Source organism: Atta cephalotes (assembly GCF_000143395.1).
Source record: "Atta cephalotes unplaced genomic scaffold scaffold00002, whole genome shotgun sequence".
In the NCBI taxonomy this organism is placed as follows: Eukaryota; Metazoa; Arthropoda; class Insecta; order Hymenoptera; family Formicidae; genus Atta; species Atta cephalotes.
Window position 1 is genome coordinate 9,000,229 of NW_012130066.1, and position 27,420 is coordinate 9,027,648.

The following is a 27,420-nucleotide window of genomic DNA, read 5'->3' on the forward strand; positions in this document are numbered from 1 at the left end:
CACACACACACACACACACACACACACACACGACACACGACGACGACGACGACGACGACGACGACGAGCGAGAGAGAGAGAGAGAGAGAAAGAGAGAGAGAGAGCGAGAATACTTTATAAAATAATAAAAATACCTTCACAAAAGTAGATGCGCGACTCTTTATCTCTCGCAAGAAATTGCTGCACTCACTAATAGTGATACGGGTGCAATCCGTTTTCATTAGAATACCACACGCCGAGGAACACCGAACGCATGAGTCATACGGCGTATGCTGGGGTTCACTTCGAAATTCTCCCAAAATTCTCTCCTCCATGTTAGGTGTGCACGTTTTTTGCCACGGTATATTCAATAGGAAGCTTTCAATATGATTACGCAAGAAATGGCACACCGCGTGACGCGCAACATTATTCGAAGAGTCGAAATCTATTTATTAGGAATACAAATTAGTTCGGTCCGTTTCCCTAAAGATGGCTCCAGCTGTTGTGAATGATTCATAGCTGATTTTGGCGGTTTCAGAGAGATTAAACATCTGCTAATAATATTCAGTTTATATCGCTTTGAGTTTCATACAAAAATCTTTTTACTGTGTTTGAAATGTTGAATTTTGTTTTAACCAAACAGCATTTGCGGGAGGTTTTGATTTTCTGCTTTAATTGGAAGAAAAGTGCGGCTGAAGCCCATCGAATGCTTGTCGAAGTTTATGGTGTCATTGCTCCAACTAAATCATGTAGGGAATGGTTTCGACGTTTCAAGGATGGAGATTTCAGCGTTGAAGACAAACCTCGCTCTGGACAGTCAAAAAAATTCGAACATAAAGAATTAAAGGCATTACTCGAAGAAGATCAGAATCAAACGCAAGAGGAGCTTGCAGAATCATTGGGGGTAACTCAATAAGTCGTTTCTGTACATATTGAGAGCCATGGGAATGATCCAAAAACAAGGAAATTAGGTGCCTTATGAACTGAAACCGAGAAACATTGAAAGGCGATTTTTCACTTGCGAACAGCTGATTCAAAGACAACAGAGAAAAGGTTTTTTACATCGGATTGTGATTGGAGATGAAAAGTGGATATTCTACGACAACCTCAAGAAGAAAAAATACTACGCTAAGCCCGGTCAATCGTTGCCATCGACCTCAACATCAATACCACGGCCGAACATTCATGGTTCGAAGATCATGCTCTGTATCTGGTGGGACCAAAAGGGTCTTGTTTACTATGAGCTGCTGAAATCTGGCTATTCCATTATGGGCGATCGGTATCGGTTACAATTGATTCGTTTGAGTTGCATTGCGAGAAAAACGGCCGGAATATGACCAAAGACATGATAAAGTTATTCTTTTTCATGACAACGCTCGATCTCATGTCGCTAAAGTCGTAAAAAAATATTTGGAAACGTTCAAATGGGATGTTTTACCGCCGTATTCTCCAGACATTGCTCCTTCTGATTATTGGTTGTTCCGAAGGATGCAGCAAATCACCGGTTCACTTCTTTCGCAGAAATCGAAAATTGGCTCCAAAATTGGATCGTCTCCGAAGACAAGTCATTTTTTCGAGATGGAATTCGAAAATTGCCTGAGAGATGAGAAAAAGTAGGCAGCGATGGACAATATTTTAATTAATCTGTTCTTTCATTTTGTTTTGAAATAAATGCATTTTTGAACACAAAAAAACGGATCGAACTTTGTATTCCCAATACGAGAACGAGGAAGGGACTACGAACAATTCTTGCATTAAAATGCAAAAATAGATTAGATTATTGGGGATACCACTTAAAAAAGTATGCCATGCTATCTATTGCAAAGTAGTGTAGAAATAATAGCGCTTTATCAGCCACAAAAGTGATTCATCAGAAATTATTTCTTGATTCGCGAGTCTGTGTCACAAGCATTCAGAGAAAGGTTTCTTCAATTCAAAGAAATATTTTTTTGTACGATTCAAGAACAAATTTCTTTGATTTCAACATTATTTCTTTAATTGAAATATAATTTTTTTAAATTGCAATAAATAAATTTTTTATTTGATTTAAAAACATTATTATATGTTCAAATGAAAGATAATTTTTTCTTTAATCGTGGCAAAGCAACATTTCTTTAAATCGAAGAAATCTTTTTCTAGGCGTAGGCTGGCGAGTCAAGATTTTTCTTTGACAGCAATTACTCAATTTTTTTCTCCAACAGAATAAAAATATTTCTTTGAATGAAAGTAATCTTTTTCTATGTCGATTATTATTCGTACACTATCGCTTATGAAAGTTCACACTCGCATAAATTTTATCGATTATTTAAAAAATTAAGACTTTATAAAACAACAATTATATTATTTTTTAAATATATAATATTTTGAATCACTTGTATGCAATACACTAACAATTGCAAAAGCTTTATAAATTAATTTTAATTTTTTTTATATTAAAAAATATTGTGTTTACTTCGTACAACATTGATATAATTAATAAATTTCAAAAATTCGATTAGAGAACGCAAATATGATATATGTTGTCAGTCTCTATCTCTAAGGGGATAGACTAGCAAAAACTTTATAAATTATTTTTAATTCAATTTTAGCACATAAAATTAAAAATAATTTATAAAACATTGCAATTGCTAGTGATGAGTACAAGTGATCTAAAATATTTCAAAAATAATTCAATTGTTGTTTTATATCTTAATTTTTTACACAATCATTCGAAATTTATGCGGATGTTCGAAATGAGCTTTCATGAACGGTAGTGTAAAAAAATGCAGAAAAATATTATTCTAGTGCTAAGAAAGAACGCAATTTTTTTCTTCTTCTTTTGAATAACGATTATATTATTATAAAGAATGTTTTCTTAATATAATTTTAAAATATTTTTATTATTTACTTGAAACAAGTACTTATGTAACATTTTTCTGTATGTACATTTCGTATGCACGCTTCAACGAACGAGTTTTTTTGGACAGTTCTTGATTATTTCCCAATTTTCACAATCGAGATATTATTTCTGAAGCGCTAAATATCCGTCATTGATAGCTTGGCGCGCGAGGAGTGAGGCGAGTCTCTAAGCTTGAACAGGCGGCGCGCCTGCTAGGCCATCCCCGCTCCTCTCCCGCGGCCCATGCACCATGCGCTTGATGGGCTATACCTTTGCAATAGTAGATCGAATGCGCATATTAGGTTATTTTTAAACATTAATATTTCATTAATCTCTATTGCGAGCATTACAAAATAGTAGAGGACTTTCCGATTCAATTTAATCCGTTCTATCTGCTCAAGATAGATGGGGCCATAAGTTGAAGCCATTCTGTATATATATTATGTGTATATGAACACTAAAAGTATGAAACGTGTACCGCATTTTTCTAAATAAAGTAACTAATATTTCATTAAATATCACATTTGAAAAAACTTATTTTTACAATTGTAATATTTAATAGAATATTGATGACTTTTTATTTAGAAAATACGCGATCTATATTTTATGATTCTACATTATATTCTGTGTTGTGTTTTAGCATGTCATTTATTTTAAGGAAACTCTTGTCTGTGAACTTCAGTCTACTGTATTTCAATAACGTATTTCGGTTCTGCTTTATAGGTATCTTATTAAGCACAGTAAGTAATAACGGTTATTAATTTAAAAGAAAAATGATTTATTCTAATAATTCTATTGATGTAAATTAATTATATATGTAATGCTTACTTATTTTAAGAAATTAATAGATATTTGATAAATGTAAAGGTAAATTTAAGTAAAGAAATGTACAAAATCTATAGACTCCTTAAATTAATACAAAAAGTAATGGCAAAATATAAATGGGCGTTAGGAGTCAGCACTGGATATTATTGTTAAGATTAAACTAAATTTTATATGATCCGTCAAATAACGAAGGAAGAAAAGTGAGACAGAAACACGAGATACTTCAGAATCAGTTTTTATCTCTGATAGCAAAGACAAAAAATACATAAACGCACTTAACTGATTTTTCGACAGATATGCATCAATAATAAAAAAACATGGTGCGCGCAAAACCATGAAAAGAATGTGCAATAGAGTACAGACATTGGCCACTTGTATTTGTGAACGCACAGTATCACCTTAGGTCATATCCACAAGAACATAATAAATAAACTCATGAATCAAATAGAACATGAAAATATCTTTTCTAAACAAAAAAAACTTTAACACTCCCACTATTTGGAATTCTATTTTAAATAACTTTGACGTGTGTTGATTCAACAGAAAAGCTTATCCTTTTAATAAGGCTTTTAGTTTTTCTGCATATAGTGCTTTCAAAAAATCTGCACATTGCTCATTCGTGCTGACACATTTTATGATTAAATGTTCACAGGCAAATCTTTTCCGTATAAAATGATATTGAATGTCGATGTGTTTCGTTCTTTTGTGAAACTCTGGGTTCTTAATTAATTAAATTGCACTTTAGCTATCAACAAAACTGATGATTGATCATATCGACAATCGATATCACATGACAGTCGCAACCACACTAGCTCTCTACTAGCTGTACTCGCCGCTATATATTTCGCTTCAGTCGCACTTAAATAAACTATTATATTATAACTTAAATAAACTATTTTGGCATTGCGATGTCCACGACACAGCTCTTCCTGAGATTATAAAAATATAACCAGTGGATCGTCTTGTTTCTGTCTCCCGTGTCTGCATCTGAATAATCAGAGTTATCGCATCACCACTCTTTTGATATTTGATCCCAAGTTCCATTATTGCACGCAGATAGCGAAAAATCTTTTTTGCACTGCACGCTAATGTTTTTCTGAAGGCTTGGATAAAAATCTGTTAAGAAAGTTAACAATAATAAATGCTAAATCTAGATTGGTGTTAATTGCGTAAGAAAAATAAAGGATCCAATCGCTTCGCGATGTAGAATTTTACATCATTGACATTATGTGTTCTAATCAGTGATGCAATAGAATGTAAATTTGCTGGCGTGTGTACAGATCTTGCATCAATCATGCCAAAACGAATCAGGATGTGCTTGATATAGCGTCGTTGATGAATAAAAATTGTACTTTTGTTACGATTGGTACGATGTTGTATCTGTATCCCAGCAAAAGACTCTGGGCTGCCTTCGGTAATTTCAAAAAAATCTCTGAGAATATCAAAGACCCCATCGAGCGCCTCGATTCCGCCAGCAGCAATCTGTCATCCATACATAAGGCTAGAAAAACAGAAACATCATAAAAACATCCTTTATATTCGCATGAATCTGCACTACTTTGAACAAAATGAAAAGTTCTTAGAAAGAAATTGAACTTAGAGTTTCACTGTCATGAGGCCTGTTTGAGATCATACAACGATTTTTGGAGATGACACACCTTTTCTCTACATTGATGCCTTCTGGTGTAACCATGTAAATTTCCTTGTGAAGATCACCGTGCAGAAACGTTGTCTTCACGTCAAATTGTTTTATCTCCAGGTCTCGTTCTGCTGCCATTGCTAGGAGGATTCGTGCTGATTCATACCAGACCACCTGTGAGAAGATTTCCTGATAATCGACACCAGGTTTCTGTGTGAACCCTTTCGCGCATAGTCGAGCCTTAAAACACAGGTTCCTCTGATGATGTTCCTTTGATCTTAAATACCCATTTGCAGCCTATTGATTTGTCTTTTAGTAAAGATGTTGGCTTCCAAATTTTTGTTTTTGTCATGTGCATTTAATTCTTCTTGGATTGCTCTGGTCCACTTTTCAGCTTCTGGTCATTTTCGTTCCAAAGATCGCTTCCCCGTGCTTGATTCTTTCAGTTCAATTAAATTAGCTTGATATTTATCAGGTTTTTTAATTTCATCTCTGTTTCTTAGAACGCGACTCTGTGTCTTATTTTCTTGTTGAATTTCTTTTTCCATGCTTTCATAATAATCATCTCGTCATCGCTGTCTTTCCAATTGGTCTTTTAGTGGAAGATTCTCATTCCCTTGGAACGAGTCATTTTGAAACAAGTCATTGCCTAATGGAAGTGTAATATTATCACTAGTCAACGTGATCTTTTTGTCTTGAAATTCATCGAATTTAACATCACGTGATACAATTATCTTATCTGTATACGGATCATACATGCAATAGTTTGATGATTCTTGTTGATAACCAAATATTATAACCGAATATTAGCTTCTTTGATTTCTTTGCCTCTTCGTTTTTTAGGGATGTGAGTGAAGGATCTGAAAATTCTTGTATGCACACCAGAATTTTCTGGTCTTTTACTCATCCAGATTTCATACGGTGTCGTGCTTTTTGTCGACTTTTAAAAAATTCGGTTTTTGAGAAGTCAGTTCAAGATATATACAGCAGTATTCATTGCTTCTGCCCATAAGCGAGCAGGAAGATTTTTTGTATGTAACATGGATCTGACAGATTCTATGACAGTCCTTGTCTCTTTCTAATCTTCCATTCTGCTGTATATGCGATGTATGTGGTGCCGTTGTCTTCACTTGGATTCCATGTTTGGTGAGATAGCGTGACATATTGTTGTTGATATATTCTTTGCCTTTATCTATCCGTAGAATCTTAATCGATCGATCGAATTTATTTTTAATCATAGCATGGAACTCTTGAAATTCTTCGAAAATATCTTATTTATAATGAAACCTGAGGCATCATCTGTCCATCTGATATAAAATCTGGATTATGTGTTGACATTAGTCCGCCCACATCTGAATGAATAAGCTCACCCGACTGCGTATCCCTAGATGGGATGCTCTTCTTGAACAGAAGTTTGTGTTATATTGACAGGTTTCGCAAATGAAGTCGGAGTTTTCAGGGACCTCGCCCAATTCCAATAACCTTGCTTGTTCATTTTAGAATCCGAGACATTCATGCTACAAGCAGATCAGAAACAAGCGGCAGCGCAATTTTCTTTAGAACAATATGAAAAGACATCTGGAATAGATTGTTGTCTTTTCTTGTCCCAGTAGCCTTGAAAAGATTGTTTAGACTTATTTTCATAACGTCATGTTAAAAAATAACAGTGTAAACAAGTTCCCACTGAAAATAAATTTTTATTAAGCGAAGGCACGTATAGAACGTCTTTCAATTTGTCATGATGCCATATTCCATTCAAATTCATTTTGACGAGTACGGTCTCATGGTCTTTTATCTCGCACAGGGCACCGTCATCAAGAGATACATATTCGTTGCTGGTTTCAATTAAATTTTGAAAATATTTCTTCTGAAAAGTTATATGCTTGGATGCTCCGCTATTTGAATACCACGCAGAATTCGCTCAGATTAGACACGTTCATAAGTGAATTGCCCATTGCAATAAAAGCGCTGATGTTGTATGTTCGTCTTTCTGTATCTTTTGAGGTTGTTTCTTTTTCAAATCTCTTTCCTTTTTTCTACAATTTCTAGTCATATGTCCCTTTAGCAATAAAAACATTCTAGGAAACGCCGATTGTCCTGAACGGACTTACTTGAAGAATTCGATGTGTCCTCTTTTATTTGTGACTGCACTGTTGATGCTTCGATTGCTGTCATCCTGATCTCTTCTTTAATAAATTGTGATGTTAATCCTAATGTTTGCTTCTCAGAGTTTACATTATCCTATGCTGTGACTAGTGTGCATTAAATCTCAATGGCAGGCTACTTAAAATCTTTGCTATTATCGTGACGTCGGAGAGTGTCTCTCCTAGATCTCTTAATTGACGCGCCATATTTTCTACTACTATGTTGCGTAATTGAATCGCCTGTGACCATCTTGTACTCGTGGAATTTTGTCATAAGTAATAGCTTGTTGGACTCACTTTGCTGTTCATGAATTGAATACAGTTTTCGCCACATCTCTGCCGATGATTCGCACGTAGTCAAGCTACGTCGTTTCCATCGATGATGAAAGGATAAACATTGCTTTTGCATTTTCTCTCTGAATCATGCTCATGCTTTCTTCTGTGTTGTATTCTTCCGGCTTTGTTTCAAATCCTTTTACTATGTCCAGTATGTCGTTACAAAGATTGTCCTCCTCTGGAATTTCTATGCCAAGAAATTCATCCCGTCGAACTTGGTTATATGCTTGAGTTCTATCGATGCATTCATACTTAACTGTTGTTTTCTCTACCGGAAAAAAACTGAGTTCGTACAATGTATACTTTTCCTCGTCATTTATATCGCGTGATCTGGGTTCATAATCTGTTAAAATTAAACTAAATTTTGTACAATCCGCCAAATGATGAAGGAAGAAAAATCAGACAGGAACACGAGATACTTCAGAATCTGTTTTTATTTCTGATTGCAAAGACAAAAAATACATGAATGAACTTAATTGATTTTTCGATAGATACGCATCAATAATGAAAAACATGGCGCGTGCAAGTAAAACCATAAAAAGAATGTGCAATAAAGTACAGATATTGACTATTGTAAACGCACAGTATCACTTTAGCTCATATCCACAAGAACATAAATAAACTCACGAATCAAATAGAACATGAAAATTTTTCTAAATAAAAAAAAATTTTAACAATTAAATTGCGCAGTACTAACTAATATCTATTAATATGCCACAAATTCAATTTTGTAAAAAAAAATTCATTTTCGGCTCATTAGTTGAGTCATCCTCAGTAAAAAATTAGCGCTTATCGCACTATAAAATCTATTGAACTGCGTTTCGCATAATCGTAGTTCCGATCTCCAATAATGCAGTAGAAATGTTGAGAGACAACCATCTTTAACATAATCTAATATTGTGCCAACCAGTTAGCTGAGTGGAGCAGATAGTGGAACTCAAGTTAATAATTGCAATAAGATATTTTTGAATAGATGAATAATTAATATGCGTAATTTATGTATGCTGGCAGAAACTCACCAACAACGATCGCATGATCCAAATATCATCAATCCATTACAACAAATTAAAAAAATCACGATATAAAAGTTAGATAAAGTTAGAAAAATAATTTAAGTAACATAAAAGAGAGTCATGTTCATTCTGATGTTAGTTAGTCACATAATACCCATTGAATTCAAAAAGAGATGTGTCGCGCAAACAAAGCATATCGGTCAATAAATCGGTCGATAAAAATAAACATATTATGATTTGTTAAGAATTTCTATATGTTCATGATTTAATCCCTCAGTGTTAGTTTACGTGTTAGTTTACGTGTTAAGTTGAATTGATGATTTATATAGAGCATCTCTGACATTATATTCGCTTATTATAATTTCTCTCAGAATTCAGAATTCTCACATTATCCCAATCAAAGTCATAATTGCAACTCCTACGATTTGTGATAACTAAACGAGATGTAACTCTATGTATTGCTGTATATGGTTGATGATGTTCTGCTAATCTCGTTTTTAATTTTCTTCCTGTTTGTCCTACGTAGATAGCATCGCAATCGCGACATTCGATGTGGTAAACCACATTTTTTTTGGCGAAGGATACTTGTGAATCCTAATGAATTTGTTTAATTTATTAATACTATAATGAGCAACCCTATAACACATATCATTGATAAATTTGCCAAACTTAATAAAAATTCCATTAAAGTATTGTGAACCATCTGATATATTCTTCTTTGCCTATATTGGTAAAGATCTTATACATACAATTGGATATTTTAATTAATTTTTTATCTTGTCATTCAAAGTTTCAAAAATAAATTTCAACGGATAGTCATTTTCTAATAAAATATTAATGAATTAATGAATGATTTCTCACATTATTATGAAAAGAACTCTGTAGTTTATTATTTTCTAATATTATTTTCTATATTCTTCATAAATTCTGTCCTTCCCCCACTAATCAAAAATATTCAATTATCGCCTAAAAGGCATGTGTAAAGACATGTCTTATAAAAAGTATTGGATGTTGAATATAGACCAAAGATAGAATATAGAAGTTAGAATATAGACCAAAGATAGATTAAAAAATTTATTTTTTATAGTTAATGGGGAAGAAATCCTATCATTAAAAAAAAAAAACGGAGAAATCTTGATAAAAAATCCTTTCTCGGAAAGATTTTTGAATTATTGGACTTAGTATCCGATTTCACAAAAGAAGGACATAATTTTGAATTTGATTGATAGAGTGTTTTATCACATCCAGAATTCTATTAGGTGTACAACTTTGTTTCCGCCATTTTTTTCCGAAATTCGAGGCTTTATTGTAAAAAACTGGTTATACATTTATGATTCAAAGTATTGTCCATCGCTGGCCACTACTTTTTCCCATTTTTCGGGTAGCGTACGAATCCCGCGTCGAAAAAACTGGTCATCTTTTAAGGCTATCCACGAATCGATCCAACTTTTTACTTCTTCATAAGACCGGAAGTGTTGGTCAGCCAGGTCGTGTGCCATTGATCGAAACAAGTGATAGATATCAGAGGGAGCAAGTCTGGAGAATACGGGTGGGATAGGACTTCCCATTTCAATGTTTCCAAGTATGTCTTGACCACTTTCGCAACATGGGGTCGAGCATTGTCATGCTGCAAAATCATTTTATCGTGTCTCTCGTTGTATTGCGGCCGTTTGTTTTTCAATGCTCGGCTCAAACGCATCAATTGCGTTCGATACCGATCGCCTGTGATTGTTTCAGTCGATTTTAGTTTTTACAATTTTTTACAGTTCATAATACACTACGCCGAGCTGGTCCCACCAAATACAGAGCATGAACTTGGAGCCGTGAATATTCGGTTTGGCCGTCGACGTGGAAGTATGGTCGGGAACTCCCCATGATTTTCTGCGCTTGGGATTATCGTAATGAACTCATTTTTCGTCCCCAGTCACAATGCGATGCAGAAATTCGTCTTTGCCTTTCAAGCAGCTGTTCACAAGCAAACAAACGCCGTTCAACATCTCTCGGCTTCAATTCGTACGGCACCCAATTGCTTCTGAATCATTCTCATGGCTTTGAGGCGTTTTGAAATGGCTTAAGTCACTTCCAATGATTGTGCCAATTCGTCTTGATTTTGACACGAATCTTGCTCAAGTAATGTCTCCAATTCTGCATATTCGACAACCTTCTCTCTTCCACTATGCTGGTCTTCGACGTCAAAATCACCGTTCTTGAAGCGTTGAAACCACTCACGACACATTCACTAATAGCGGCCTCACCATAAGTATTTGAGAGCATTCGATGAGTCTCAGCCGCAGATTTCTTCATATTGAAGCAAAAAATTAAAACCTCCCGCAAAGACGAGAATTTGGCTCGTAAACTGACATTTTCAATCGAGAATAACTTTATGATGCAGACACTAATCGACTAATGTTTCTATGAGGTTATGTTGACAGATGCCCAAGACAGATTATTGTATGACGTCTATGATCTATTTATTTCGATCACTTACCGCTAAAGCCATCTATAGGAAAACGGCGGAAGCAAAGTCGTACACCTAATACAAAAGAAATTTAAATTTTGTGATTAGTATTTTATTAGATAATGACTATCGGTTGAAATTTATTTTTGAAACTTTGAATGACAGGATAAAAAATTAATTAAATCCAATTGTATAAGATACCTTTATCAATATAGGCAAAAAAGAACATATCAGATGGTTTACAATACTTTTATTAATGGAATTTCCAACAAGTTTTGCAAATTTATCAATGGTAATGTGTTATAAGGTTGCTCATTATAGTATTAATAAATTAAACAAATTCATTAAAATTCACAAGGATTTTGCCGAATTTGCCAAAAAAAATGTGGTTTACCAGATCGAATGTCATGATTGCGATACTATCTACGTAGGATAAACAGGAAAAAATTAAAAACGAGATTAGCAGAACATCATCAACACAATCAATATACAGCAATCATATATAATACATAGAGTTACATCCACTCGTTTAGTTATCACAAATCATAGGGTGAGTTGCAATTATGACTTTGATTGGGATAATATGAGAATTCTGAATTCTGAGAGAAATTATAATAAGCGATTATAATGTCAGAGATGCTTTATATAAATCGTCATCCAATAGTTTTAACATATAAACTGACATTGAGGGATTAAATCATAGATACATAGAAATTCTCAACAAGTTATAATATGTTTATTTTTATCATTGACTGATATGCTTTGTTCGCGCGACACATCTCTTTTTGTATTCAACAGTATTATGTGACTAATATCACAACGAATGTGATTCTCTTTCATGTTACTTAAACTATTTTTTAATCTAACTTTGACATCGTGATTTTTTAATTTGTAATGGATTGACGATGCTTGGATCCGCATGCGATCGTTGTTGATGAGTTTCTGGCTAGCATACATAAATTACGCAAATTAATATCCATTTATTCAAAAATATCTTGTTGCAATTATTAGCTTGAGTTCCACTATCTGCTCCACTCAGATAAGCAATTGGTTGGCACATTAGACTATATTAAAGATGTCTCTCATCACATTTCTACTGCATTATTGAAGATCGGAACTACGATTATGCGAAACGCAATTCAACAGATTTTATAGTGCGATAAGAGGTAATTTTTTATTGCTGGGGATGGCTCAAATAGTGAAACATAAAAAATTGAATTTGTGGCATATTAATAGATATTAGGTAGCACTATGCAATATAATATTCAGCGCTGACTTCTAATGCCCATTTGTATTTTGCCATTATTTTTTCATTATAAAGATAAAATTTATTAAATATCAATTAAAATTAATAGTAACAAAAATGTTTGAAAATAATTTTTTTGCATATATTATATAAATTATAGAAATACATTTTTTATTGATTTAAAACTTGAAATTGAAACTTTTCGAAGTAGAATAATTGAATAATACAAATGTATTCTTTTTTTTTAAAGATACTCTTTATTTGAAATTTTGTGACAAATATTTTATGTATTATCAGGTACCATCAATGTCTTTTGCAGAAGGAATTTCAGTCACGTCATATGCAATGGCTTCACTAATGCAATTCTATTTATTATGTTCTTCTGTACAAACATTATTAGACGCAGTAAGATTTAGAGTACTTTACATTATATAAATTATTATAATTTTATGTATTTTATTATATTAAACAAAAGAATTTGCGGTTATACATAATTACAATAGAATTTCATAAAATTATGATCTATAAATGTAAAAGGAAAAGTAATTTTATTTATTTAAAATGTAACTATATAAGGATTGGAAAAAATTACTTTTTAAACTTTTTAATATGTTATTGTTACTGTCATTTAGGCGATAAAAAGTGACTTGTTGTCATTACTCGTTACTCGTTACTCGTTACCCAATTCTGAAAAGTAACACGTTACTGTTACATAAAAATATTGAAAAAAGTCGATACTTTTCATTACTTTTTTTGTATTATGTTACAAAAAACAGGCTATTTATCGATTTTGATGAAATTGGGGTCATTCGACGCGTTTTTGCACATGTGCGAATCTGATAAAAAAATAAATTTCGCTTTTCTCCGCGAATCAAAATATTAAGCATTAAAGTTGATGACTATTGATATTAGGAAATCTGTCAGATTTTTTTCATTTCGTGTAAAAACGCGTGGAATAACTCTAATTTCATCAAAATCGATGAATAGTCCCGTCTTCTGTATAATTATTCTTTTTTTAAATATTAATAGACTTCTAAGACAAAATATAAATTAAATATGAAATATTTAGAAAGATATTCATTTTTGAACATGTTTATTTATTATTAATAATTTTACATATTTAAATTTAATTATTTACAATAATTTAATTTAATTTAATTTAGTTTATTGCAAAGCTATATGAAAAAGACTATATGTTAACAGAGTAATAGATATAAAGTATGATACTATAGTTATCATAAATACATTGTATCGTATATAATACATTATATCATTTTATTATATAATATTTCAGTCTTTTGTTCTTAGATAAAGAGAGGAAAGTAAATGAAATAAAAATAGTTAAAATGTTTTTTGTTTATTTAGTACCTATAATCTTATTGTTCATGACGACCGTCCTATAAAAAAGTAACGACAGGAGAGTAACGGAGTTAATTTCATTACTCATTACCAAAGAAAATGTAACGTTATTAATAAAAAAAAAGTAACAGCGTTACCAAGTCATTACAAAAAAATAACGAAAAAGGAATATCGTTACAAATAACAAGTTATTTCCTGTATATAAATAATAAATATAATTATGAATTTCAAATATTGATAACATTAAATAAGAAATATGTAATTTACTACAATTTATGTAATTTACTACAAAACCTGTAATTTTTTATTTTATGTTAATTATAGAGTACCGAAATAACAGACAAAGCATTTGATGAAGGCTGGTATCAATTTGGTCCATCAACGAAAAGTACATTTATATTATTGATAATGTCTAACAATCTAGAATGCAGAATTGCAGCGATTGGAAAGTTTAATTTGTCTTTGCCTTCATTTATGACGGTAAAATTTATTAATTAAGATTTATTAATTATGACAGTAAAATTATTATGGATTTATACTTCCTATGTGCTTTAAAACGATTAATACTTTAAATCGTATTTTTTAACGTATTTTTTAATGGTGTTTTAGATCATAAATCAATCATATTCAATTGCTCTTTTGTTATTAAGAGCAAATTAAGAAAAATATTTTACACAGATTTAAATTTAGAGTAGATATAAGATAGAAGACGGTTATTTTGAAACGAAAAATATTGAAATGAATATTAAAAAAATTTTATTATATAAAGAAAATAAATTCTTTTGCATAATGAAATAGAAAATACAATTGGAACAATTTAATAAGCTACAATATATAACAGACGTTATCATATTACACAATCAGAAATTGAATCTTTGTCTCCTGTCAATCTCGAATTATTCCTCAACCTAGAAATAATTGAATTTAAAGGTAACTTGTTATATTTTAATAGCACTTATTTCAGAGAATATAGAAAATATCAGCACACAATTTAAGTGTTTGTATAAAAAAAATATACGTATTTATATACTAATTTGTGTCTAATTTTTTGAAAATTTGTCACCCATAATATAAACTTATTTAATATAATAAAATTGTTATTATATAATAATTAATGTTTATTTTCTAATGTTAATATAATTTCTTTTCTATTTTTTTATTTGTTTTAATTATTGATTTTCAAAATTATCGACGACTTACTTTTTTTACTGACTCGTAAAGTAAGCTTTCGTATATTTAATACATTAATAATTAATCGTATATATATATATATATATATGTAGATATACATATAATAAAAATTATATTAATATATTTTATACGAAAAATAATAAAAAATATATAAATAATTCTGCGACCAAATCCTTGACATAAAGAATATATATGTTCTCACTATAGAATATCAATTAATATATCAATACATTTTATACACAGTAAATATGATCGCAATTTACAAGCAACGGAAGATGCTCGTTAAATAGTTTTAGCATATTTAAATAATTGTGATTTTGCACATACATACACACAAAAAGTTTTTTTTAAATAAATATTCTATTTCAGAAAGTCAATTTGACTTTGAAATATGACCTCAAGATCATGATCCTGAGTGATCTTCAAAAGGATTTAGCCGGCGTTGTTTATTAAAAAATTATAATCATGAAATGTAAAAAATTATCTCTATAAATCAAATGATATGGAAGATTATAATACGTACAACTTTTTGTGCGAAATGAAGGCTAGTCTATCCCATCCCTTTTCTATCCCCCATCTCAGACTTTCTATGCAAAACAAGACTTTCTATGCATCACCCCTCTATCTAGAAAGTTGGATGACCCTAGATGGAGGGGATTTGGGGTGAATTTCGCTTTACGTGAAAAATCGTATGTCTCTAAGCAGAAAGGGAGATGAAGTGAACTTCGTTTCGCGTGGAAAATCTGTCGCCCCTTGGCAGGTGTGAGGTAGGATGAAACTTCCTTCGCAAATGAAATCACAAATGAAAAGTCATTTCACAGATCGGGGGAGGAGGGGGAGGGAGAGATAGGATAAACCTAGCTTCACGTAAATAGTTGGGCGTCTCTAGACAGAGGGATGTAAGGTGGATCTCATTTTTTCGCATGGAAAGTTATATTGAGTTATTTGTAATAATTACAATTTAAATTATATTACAATTAAATACACATTTATAATGTCAATTTCATTTGTAAATAATTTTTAACGAATAATGAGCACAGTTATTAACTTGGTTAATAATCAAAATTTAAATTTAAAACTTAATGATTACATACTTCAAAGTGTTGTTCAATCGATTCTAAATTCAAAGTTACCAAACATTTATTATATAAAACATTATTTATAATGCGGCGACATTGCATTAATGAAAAAAAATAGTGTTTGATTACAAAATTAACAATTTAAAACATTTTAGAATGTATACAAATAAATGTATATACGTATACATAACTTCTGCATAGTTGCTCACTAAAAATCTCAGTATTAAAAACAGTATACGTAATATAAACTATAAATTAATAAATAGTAAAGTTGCAATTAATTATCAAATAATTATGATATGAAAATCTTAAAAAAGAGGTCGCGGATAATCAATAAGCATAGAGGGCTACTATTAGCAAAATGCCATGCTATTGTTTGCATAATTCAAAATACATACTCGTACAGTCAAATAAAATGTTGAATAGCAAACAACACACTCAAAACTACATATATTCGTGTGATAATATGTTCAAGTTTAAGAAAAATGAGGAAGTAGGTGTAATTAAATGCTAAAGTGTATCTTAGAAACGTTTCGAAATACTTGAAAGTAAAAATGCGTTATAAGTGCTAGCTATTGAGTATTGACATAGTAGCGTCATGGTGTAACGGCGAGCTACTGAACAATAATTCCTTAAGTAATTATTATGATTTGTTATATAATAGCATTATATAACATAAAAAGAGGTCACAATATCTACACTTGCCATAATATCACCTTTTTCTCTAATAAATAGAGTAATATATTGCTACTTAATAATATACAATATTTGTGAACTATTGTACTTAATTGATATTGATGATTTAAAATCATCACTTTGTGAGTATATGCTAAAATGTAAAACAAATTAACGAATTTTTTTCTAAAAATATATTTTTATTCATATATATATTCACCAGTTAAAAGCAACACTTTATTTTGAGTTTCGGAATGCAACTCGTTCGTCGAGTAATTGATTCTTATGGATCTAATCATTTAGATGCCGCTTTACAAGCAAAACTGACAAGGGGAATCCCAAAAATGGTACCCTTAGATTTAAATGTCACAATTTTTGGTAACTCTACGAGTCATAAACAAAATTCTGTGTTCAGCGATTTTTTCACATAATTCTTAATTTTCGAGTTTTTAAATTTTGAAAATCGGCCGCGCTGTGGGTGGCATAGATAAGCCGTTTCATTAACATACTTCGCAAGCAATACAATATTGGCTCAGATGATTAGATTATACGCGTTGGTATTCGCGTTGAAAATCGAAGGATGCAAGTTCAAAACTCATCATAAGTAATTTCTTTTTACCTCTTTATTTATTTATTTATTTTATTTATTTTTTGTTCATAAATTTTAATGTATAATATTATTTAATGTTATTGAAATTTTAATACATCCATATGTGTAATTAAATGTAAATTACGTTTTTACGCTGTTAATTATTATATCCATATGACCGAAAGAAGAGTGAATATATATTGACATAATTGGATAATAGAAATTAGAATAGAGGAGTAAAAGACAATTAATAGCTAGTTAATAGTTAGGGTGGTACGTATTGTTACGAGTTTGCTTTGACTTAAAGTTCGCGCATGGGCGCGAGCTCGCGCACACGCGTGTACGTATGATTGGCAGTGGCGCTTAGCGCTTTGATGGCGCTATCTGTACAGCATTTTCCATTGCAGTTACCCCCATTTTCGTCATTGTCGCCGTGCACGGTGTTCTGTCGGCCATATTGTTCTTAGTTTTCGACCATATTCTTATCAATTATCACTAATTATAATAATATTCTTTTTTTATGTAATACAAATGGCCAAGCGCGCTTTCTTATTGATTAATTCACTACTACTACGAAGATATGAAGAAGAAGTGATGAAAAATACTAAGGATAAAATAATTTTAGAAGAAAAGAATATATATTTTAACATATATTTATTTATCATGTAACAGTATGTACAATATAATCTAAATCATGAATTATTGTATTAGTTCACATTCTATAATAAAATTTTTATCATAAATTTTGTACAAAGTGTTGCAGCATTGTTTTTATTAATAATACAATTTTGTGTATAATACAACTTAAAAATGACATAAAATATTCGAATTTCTTACTAACACGTGTGTATATTGACTCAGTTCATAGAAAACATTGCTTAACATATTGCTCAAGCTCAAATAAGAAAAGCACAGTTGTTGGTTTCATGTACAAACATATGCCATTTAATGTTAATTTCATGTTATTCGTATCATATTTTAACAAGTTCCACATTTAGATCTTGAATCGATGATGATGATGATGGGATTGTTAACCGCTCGATATCTGCTCGCCTCTCCATGAACGTCTTCCATCAGGCAATGCAATTGATCTTAAGTTGTAGTAAGGGTTGTAGTTACGTTTTGCATTAACTCTACTGGAGAAAAAGGGCTTCGGGAATCTGAGGAAACCTTTTTCAAAAGCTTTCGACAACTATAGCTTCCCAAAACTCAGAGAAAAATCACCCTGAGATTCACGGTTTTTAATTTATTAATCGCTCCCGTTTACTCTGATTTGGATTGGTGGAATAAATTTCGTTAATTAGTAGTAGGATTTTTCTTTGCTCTCGGATTGATCAAGATATTGAGAGAGGAAAGGATGTTGACCGGAGTCTGTAGTATGGAAAAGTGTGTTCTCCTAAATTTAATGACCTTGAACTTTATAGGAAAACGCATGTGCAGTGTAGTGCACGTGCAGCGTCGGCACGAGACCACCCAGAATCTACCCCTGAACGTCGTCTATTGCTTCTTAAATTTTGTGATCACGTGAGAACGTCTGCGATTTCACCGTTAAAAAGTATCTTGGCGCCAGTCTTACGCTTCCAATGATATATTTATTATTATTTTAGTCGCAGTGTCCAAGGAGCATAAATTTGGTGTCCTTTTGATTCTTGTCGCTCGTACATGTGCACTGACTTTTAGTTTATCATGGAGCGTTTAGGAGATACTGAATTCTTCGTTTTTAAAATGGGAAAAGAAAATTTTTAGTTTTCTCTAGGCTATAACGCTCAACTTACATTATTCGCAGCTATCTTTTTATTTCAACGAATTCTAGATCTTCACGAAAGAAAACAGCCATGGGAATCCGCTGGACATAACAATACATATAAACAAAATATTTTATAAAATTAAATGAACTTACTGTCTCTTGCACGCTTCATCCTGTTGAATTGAAACGTAATAGTTAAAGGCTTGAGATATTTTATTTTTTCGGAGAACTTATAATGAACAATAGTTGTCTGAACTCTGTTGAAGACAACTCTCTGAACTGATGCGGTAACGTTGCCCAGAGCTCTTCTTTTAAACAATGTTCCCTTCTGTATTCTTTTTACACACCCTAAATGGAGGGAATTTCTTTTTTATATACATTATACTTTGAAGAACAGTTGAAGGATAAAAAACTTGACACACATCATAAGAATGCACTTTAACGATATCGAATTTCTTTTATCTAAGGGATCGGCGTCAACGAATAAAATCTATCTGTTCCGATTCTCTTTTCAAAAAGAATTTCGGGAAAAGAAATTAAAACATATTTAAAAAGAAATCTTATATTTTATTTTTAAATTTAATATATTTCTTTCAGGCATTGCGCACACGAGTATAATTTAAACACATTTTGTAACAATTCTTAACATGTTTTCCACATCATACAGTATTAATAATATCTAGATTACATAAAGACATCTACATTTTCATAATCAGCATCCAGTCTCAAGTCTGGTCATATCGAGTCGTCGTTAACATTAAATTTATATGAATTCTTCAAAATAACTTAGATTTCGGTAGCGAACGGAAACATTGAAACATTTTAACATTTTATACTTACTCATACATTTAGAATTACATTTTTTTTATTACGATTTGAAGATGCATCATATCTGTAATATATTTAATGTGAAATTTATTTATTAATGTTAAAATATAGATATAACAAATTCTTCGGATTAAGTGAAAGAAATTCAGATCGCATTGAGAGATGTCATGATATAATCGTTTTTGCATTCTATAATAAAAAAATTATATCATAGCTTACATATTTATAAAGCATTATTATAATTTAAAGAATCTTTAATGTAATAATATTGTAAGTAAGTCTTCATTTTTTTGTCTACTTACATATTTCAATAAGCGTGACAATAGTCAATAACAAAGGGATATATGTCATCTTTGGAAACGATTTAAAATCTCTTTGAAATATTATTAAACACAATGACATAAGGAAAACGCGCTTTTTTAAATACATGCCTAATTTGATTGTTTGTACAAGGATTTATCGTTGGAAGAAAATTTCCTTCGTGAAGGAAATGACGATATTGAGAAAGGGAGCTATTCTCTCATAATATTTTTACATGAAATTTATTGACAAAATCTGAAAAGGACTGCGCTTCCTAGCTGAGTGTTATCATGGATTGCAATGGGAAGACAAGATGATTCCGTACAGCATGATGAAACGCCTGATTAATGTAATTGGTGTGGAAGAGAATAATGACAATAAAGCTTTTATATATATTAAAGGATTTAAAAAACGCAAAGTTGGCTGATATATTCGATAGCGACGACTCAACATGACCAGACTCTAGATGCTGATTACGAAGATATAGATTCTTTCGTAATCTAGATGTTACTAATACTGTACTAGTACTGTACTGTAATGTAGAAAACTTGTTAAGAATTGTGCGTTAAAATGTGTTTAAACTATACTGGTGATCGCAATGTCTGAAAGAAATGTATTAAGTTTAAAAAATAAAATTTCTTTTTAAATAAAAAATAAGATTTCTTTTTAAATATGTTTTGATTTCTTTTCCCAAAATTTTTTGAAAAGAGAATTGAAGCAGACAGACTTTATTGTCGTTGGCACTGATCTCTTAGATAAAAGAGATTCGATATTATTAAAGTGCATTCTTATGATGTGTGTCAATTTGATATCTTTCGACACGTCGCAATTCTTCAAAGTATAATGTAAATAAAAAAGAAATTCCCTCCATTTTACGGTGTGTAAAAAAAATGCGGAAGGGAACATTTAAAAGAAGAGCTTCGGCGGGCAACATTACATTATCAGTCGTTCAGAGAGCTTCAACAGAGTTCAGACAGCTATTGCTCATTATAAGTTCTCCGAGAAAATAAAATATCTCAAGCATTAGCTATTACGTTCCAATTCAACAAGATGAGACGTGCAAGAGACAATAAGTTCATTTAATTTTATAAAATATATTAATAATTAATATTTTGCTTATACGTATTATGTATTTTTGTAAGATCTATTTACATGTTCTTTTTTTTCAAAGTGCATTTTCTCAAACATCTAATACATCTTCGAAACTTCGCTATATGCCACGTATCTTGATGAGGAAATATGTATTGATATCGACAGCGTAAAAATTTCTGGACATTGGAATCATTGTAGGATCTATATCTCATGTGCAAATTGCGATTGGTAATCGAGGCAACCGCATATTCATATTTCATGCTATGTGAAAGACGTTCATGAAGAGGCGAGCAGATATCGAGTGGTCAACAATCCCATTATCATCATCATCATCGATTCAAGATGATCTAAATGTGGAACTTGTTAAAATATATGATACGAATAACATGAAATTAACATTAAATGGCACATGTTTGTACATGAAACCAACAACTGTGCTTTTTTTATTTGAGCTTGAGCAATGTATTAAGCAATGTTTTCTATGAACTGAGTCAATATACGCGTGTTAGTAAGAAATTCGAATATTTTGTGTCATTTTTAAAGCAAAATTGTATTATTAATAAAAAAACAATGCTGCAAACACTTTGTACAAAATTTATGATAAAAATTCTATTATAGAATGTGAACTAATAATTTATGTTATTTAGATTATATTGTACATACTGTATTACATGATAAATAAATGTATGTTAAAATATATATTCTTTTCTTCTAAAATTATTTTATCCTTAGTATCTTCGCCACTTCTTCTTCATAGTAGTAGTGAATTAATCAATAAGAAAGCGCGCTTGGCCATTTGTATTACATAAAAAAAGAATATTATTATAATTAGTGTTACTAGGTTATATTATTAAAAATTCATGAAAATATTATCATATTATAATTAGTTTCTAAGTCGTATCATTAAAAATTGTAAATACCATATCTATTTAATAAAATCGTGTGCGAAAGAAGAAAAGAGAACGCAATGGAGGAAGAGAGAGCGTATAAATAATAAGACTGCTACGGGTGGAAGAGAGAGAACTGCATCCTACAATGGATAGAAGAGAGAACAATAGTTTAAAGAGAGAACGTAACGAGTGAAAGAGAGAAGGAACAAACTCCCTCTTCCCCTCTAACATGGATCGCGATGACGCGCTTTCTTCTCTCTCAAACCCCAGAATCTGTGACTTCGCCCTTCCACTCGCGCGACACTAGAGCTATCTGCTGGTTGCTGTATCCGTGAGTTAGGATCCCCTAGCTATTCTACTGATATATGTTAATTTACTTCAATAATTGCTTGAGTTGATATCATTAATAATTGTATTTATTTATAACGAGAAATACATTGATCTTCTGTCATTCGTGTGCGTTACATTTTGTTTCTTCTTTGCCAACGTAATTTCTAAACATACGTTATCGAGCATGCATTATAAAAACATACGAAACGAAATATACGAAACATACGAAATTGTACAAAAAATATGCTTTCTAATGTAAACCAGATATGTTTTCCATCAGATATATGGAAAAAGAATTGTGCGTGCAGCATGATGTTATTCAATATGCAAATTGCAGAAAATTCTTATGTTTCGTATGTTTTTATGATATGTATCACCCTAACTATTGTGCGACAAAACAAAATAATGAATAAACTCATTATTATTCTATACAAATATTGCAATCGGATTTCAATTTATTGTATGTTACTCCTTAATTGCTTTTCATTATCCAATTATGTCAATATATATTAACTCTTTGTTCCGTTATGTGAATGTGACAGTTAACAGCGCAAAAAACATAAATTTACATTTAATTACATATAATATGAATGCATTAAATTTTCAGTAACATATTAAATAATATTGTACAATATATTAAAATTCACAAATAAACAATAAATAAGATAAATAAAAAATAAAATAAAATTATGTACGATATGGGTTTCGAACTCGCATCTTTTGGTTTCTAATGTAAGAATCATTTGAGATAAAAATAAAAAAAGTATTGCTCGTAAAGCATGTTAATGGTTCATTTATGCCCAAAATGCGGCCGATTTAAAAAATTTAAAAACTCGAAAACTAAAGGCCTATGTGGAAAAATCGCCGAACACGAAATTTCTTTTCTGACCTGTAGTTACCAAAAAGATTGACTTTAAATCCAAAGGTATTATTTTTAGAGTTCCTCTTGTGAGATCCTAAATCCTCTACCGAAAAAATGTATTAGAACCTTTTAGTTGATGAGTATACGCAGAAATATAAATTACATTAAAATTAATAGTATGACATTATACATTATGCTTATGTAACTTTATTCAATAATGATGCATTTTTAAAGTTAAACACGGGATAGATTTAGACGGTTCCTTTAAATAAGTCTTAAATCTTCATTTAATTCATATTATTTTTTATATAATTGTTCTAAATTAATTGAAAACTGAAAATAAATTTTTGTTCTTATAAAATTGTTTGATTTGTTCCCAAACAGTATAATAATGTACTGTTGTAACAGTACAAAAAAAATTTTTTAAATGTATTAAAAATGTACATATTGTACATATTTTAAGCATACGAAGGTGAATCAAATATTATATAAACCGGAATTATTTTTGTTTGCCTCGTGAGGTAAGCGGAGAGTGATGCGGTTTCTAAGTGTTACAAATAGGGATGCCTGAAGGAGATTCTGAAGGAGATTGTAGAAAACTCTACACTACCACTCTACACTCCTTTGGTGAGAGTATCATGATGTTAGAGCAAGAGGTTGTGGGGGTTATGTTTTCGATAAATTAAGATGTAATATGTACTTATAATAAACAAAATAATACTTTTATTCTGCGTATATAATTACAAACAGGCTCGGCTTAATAATCCTTAATTTTAACCAAAAATATCTACCAATCTTTTTTAACAGAACAACGGTCTATATCTTAAAATATACAGACAGGACTATTTCAAATTTTTAATGCAGGATTATCAACTTAAACTTCTAATGAAATTAGGGACGCCACAGGATATTTCATTGTACAATGGGTTATTATCAAGTTTCTTACGAGAGAGGGCGTAAATCTATCCAAAATTTTGAGAAGGCTTAAGATACAGTTCAGGGGACAACACCCTTAAGAAGATTCAAGTATACGCGTGGCACAAACAATTATTAGAAGGACGAGAAGCAATTGAAAATAAAGGTCACCGATGTCGGTTCTTAGCTGGAAAGGTTCTTACAACTGTTTTTTTATTTCAAAAGAATTTTGCACATTGATTTTTTCCATGAACGTCGTTTTGTGAATGTCGCAAACTACTGTCTTTTAGACGAAACGAAACTCACATATCATCGAAAAAGACACGGATTTCCAATACGAAACGTAATCCTGTTGCATGACACTGCCCAGCCTTATGTACAGCTGCTCAAACTCGACAAAAAATTGAGAATTTTTTCTGGACTACTACTGGAACACCCTCCTTACAGTCCGGATCCTTATCGCTGCAATTATTATTTGTATGGATACTAAAAGAAGCACTTGGAGGACAGAGATTTGATGACAATGTTACTGTCAAAATGTTTGTGCGTGATTGACTGTCACAATTTTTATTATCATTAATTTTCACATATATTTTACGATAACGAGATAAAAAACTACTTATCCGTTGAGAAAAATATGTTTCTAAGTCCAGAGATTATGTAGGGAAATAACTTCGTACGTTTGTATTTTTATAGTCAACTTCAATAAATTAAAAAAAAATTCCAGTTTATATTTGATTCACTCTCGTAGATTCTCGAACATCTTTAGGATGTTTTAAAGACGCACACAGTGTTATTCATTTGGACAACCTTTGAATATCCTTTTTAGGGATATTGGATTATTTAAAACATTCAGCGAATTCTATCGATAAAAATAATCCATAATCTCCTCGCCAAGCAATTGAATAAGATTAGGATTCTGGATTCAATAAATTACATTCAATTGATTGAGGATAGTGTTTCATCTGTTTAAATTTACTTATATACTACTGTTTCATCTGTTTAAATTTATATATTATAAATAGGAAGGTATATCTTTATTTACGGTATATGATGCGATCGCACTCACGAGTGATGCAACTTCGTCGGATCGTTCGCGAATGTTATTCTTTAGTTTATTAGTTTTCGCCAATAATCACAATTTTAGACTTACAATTAGAGTCGATAATACAGATTGATAAATTACATAGATTCTTAACTCTTAATACCAATAATTGAGCACCAGGCATAAGAGAACTCTTTCACGGAATTAACAAAAGATTCTACTCAAAATAGTAATAATTGTATATGTAATAAATGTAATTTTCTTACGGATCCTTCAAATTCAAAACCAAAAAGAATCCAAAATCCAGGTAAGTCAAAATCAGCATAATTAGTTAGCAAAATGTAATTTTAAGTCTTTATTCCAAAATTTAGTACGTTTCAGCACACTTTGGTGCCATCCTCAGTAATTACAAAAATCAAAATTTAATTTCTTGCATGTCTAAGGAAAATCACCATCAGATTTACAGATTTGTTGTATCTATCAAAATCTATATCTATCAATAATCTATCAAAAAATTAATGTATTTCATAATCAAGTCAAATCAATTAAAAAGTTTTGTTATAAAAAAAACAGTGATTTATCCAGAACAAGAAAGGAATTCTAAATATTGGATAAAAAAAATAGTTTAACAATTTAAATTTCTTAACACTAATGAAAATTTTGTTAAAAGGATGTTAATCATAACTCGAAAGAAACAAACAACATTATATGTTACATTATATGTTACATTATATGTAATAAATAAAACGTGTCAACAAAGAAAATATAAAAGGAAGAAAAGACAACAATACATAAACAAAAGATTAAATAAGTCAAAAAGATAAAACTATTTGATCTTTTAATAATTGAATATAAGTGTGATATAAACTCTTCGTATCTGAGCATAAATTGAGACTATTTTGTTGCATGAGGATATGGAGGCACTCGATATTAATCGTTTATTAAGACACTTCTTCATCCAATATTGACATTTTCCTAATCGAAGTGTTGATATTCATATGGTGTTTTGTGATCACTGATTGGATACTATTAATATTACGATTAATATGATTTCGATGTTCAGACAATCTAATTTTAAGTTTTCTTCCTGTCTGTTCAACATATGAAGCGTCACAGGATTTACAAGCAATTTTGTATACATTTTTTCTCTTTTCAATTGGGACGATGTCTTTTTGTACTTTAATTAAACTCGTTAATTTATTTAGACTAGTAGAAGCTAATTTAGTGTTAAAAATGTTGCTAATTCTTTTAAATTCCTCCGAAATTTAGAAATATAAAAAAGCATAAATCAAGAGACAAATTCATTTTTATTTTCCACTTTTGATTCAATCTGTTGTATCCTACTCTTATGAAGAAATTTTAAACGTGCGTTAATAGTATTAAAAATTAAATCAACTGGATAATCATTTTTTAATAATGTACTAATAATGTGCTAAAAATTTTTTTGTTTGTTGATATTTAAGTTTCGATAATAAAAACGCTCTATCTGTCATGCCTATTATTATATTTCTTTTTTGTGAAAGTGAATGCGACGATAAAAAATTAAGATATCTTCTCGAATGCGTATGCTTATGATACCAGTCAAATTCAATTAAATTGTTATTATTTATAATAATATTTAGTAATATCCAAAAAATTTATTTTATTGTTACCAAATTCTAGAATAAATTTCAATCTGTCATGTAAAGAATTAAAGGTCTCAAGCGTAAAATCAAAGAGGCTTTTTGGAACTACCATAATGATATCGTCCATATAACGAAAATAAAATAAGGATTGAAAACTCAATATCTCCTTATGCCCTAATCTCCAAATTTCTCAGCAACTATTGGAGAGAGAGGTAAACCCATAGGGGTATCAAAATTTTGTTTATAAAATTCAAAGAAAAAATATGTTGAATTAAGTACCAACTAAACTGCCAAAATTAATTCTTTTTTAAGAAGAATTAATTTTGGTTTGACTGTTCCTTTAATGGTTCAGTTTTATAAACAAAATTTTAGAGA

General features: G+C 30.9%; 1 protein-coding gene across 1 annotated transcript in view; it reads left to right on the plus strand.

Moving 5' to 3' along the window:
* Positions 1-27,420, plus strand: part of LOC105623705 — a 72,267-nt gene that overhangs the window by 18,486 nt on the left and 26,361 nt on the right. Inside the window, exons 3-4 of the mRNA XM_012205090.1 lie at positions 3,498-3,597; positions 12,816-12,923. Of these exons, the coding sequence (XP_012060480.1) occupies positions 3,498-3,597; positions 12,816-12,923 (208 nt within the window). The remainder of the gene's footprint in view (positions 1-3,497; positions 3,598-12,815; positions 12,924-27,420) is intronic.